This window comes from Myotis brandtii, unplaced genomic scaffold, assembly GCF_000412655.1.
Source record: "Myotis brandtii unplaced genomic scaffold, ASM41265v1 scaffold1077, whole genome shotgun sequence".
Classification (NCBI taxonomy): Eukaryota; Metazoa; Chordata; class Mammalia; order Chiroptera; family Vespertilionidae; genus Myotis; species Myotis brandtii.
In genome coordinates, this window is record NW_005353666.1 from 434,268 (window position 1) to 435,086 (window position 819).

Sequence of the window (819 nt, forward strand, 5' to 3'; positions counted from 1 at the left end):
GCTCTGACTGCCCCGGCCCTGCCCCTCGCGCAGGCTTCGACGAGTTCGGGTCTGTGGACTTCAGCGGCACCTTCTACGTGAACACCGACCGGGACGACGACTACGCCGGCTTCGTCTTCGGCTACCAGTCCAGCAGCCGCTTCTACGTGGTGATGTGGAAGCAGGTGACCCAGACCTACTGGGAGGACCAGCCCACCCGCGCCTACGGCTACTCGGGCGTGTCCCTCAAGGTGGTCAACTCCACCACGGGCACCGGCGAGCACCTGCGGAACGCGCTGTGGCACACGGGGAACACGGCGGGGCAGGTGAGGGGGGCCGGCCCACCTGGGGACACCCACCTTCTCTTTTGTGCTTTTTAACTCAGTGACCAGCATGTTAACCCCCTTTATCGAGTCTCCCCCTGATTAAAGGCACCGTGCTGGTACTTTTGCAAACATGACGGGCGATTCTCTGGCCAATTAGACGGGGAGATGGTTTAAAAGTAGGTGTTTCTCCCACGGTCCCGGCTCAGGGCGCGGAAGGTCCAGAACCTGGACCCGTGACCCGGCTCAGGGCTGTGCTCTTAGCACTGAACGTCCTGGTCCCTGTCGGTGGCTCTCCATCCGCCCTGGAGCTTACTCCACGGACGGGGTCGCGGGGCTGGTATGCAGAGCAACGCCCCCCGTTCCCATTTGTTGTTGTGGCTGCGCTCAGGACTCGGGGAACGTTCCCTCAGGTGCGGACGCTGTGGCACGACCCCAAAAACATTGGCTGGAAGGACTACACCGCCTACCGGTGGCACCTGACACACAGGCCCCGGACGGGCTACATACGGTGAGC

General features: G+C 62.9%; 1 protein-coding gene across 1 annotated transcript in view; it reads left to right on the plus strand.

Moving 5' to 3' along the window:
- The window catches only part of THBS2 (thrombospondin 2), a 14,103-nt gene that overhangs the window by 11,629 nt on the left and 1,655 nt on the right, over window positions 1–819 (plus strand). The window contains exons 20-21 of the mRNA XM_014542350.1: window positions 34–305; window positions 716–813. Coding sequence (XP_014397836.1) covers window positions 34–305; window positions 716–813 — 370 coding nt within the window. The remainder of the gene's footprint in view (window positions 1–33; window positions 306–715; window positions 814–819) is intronic.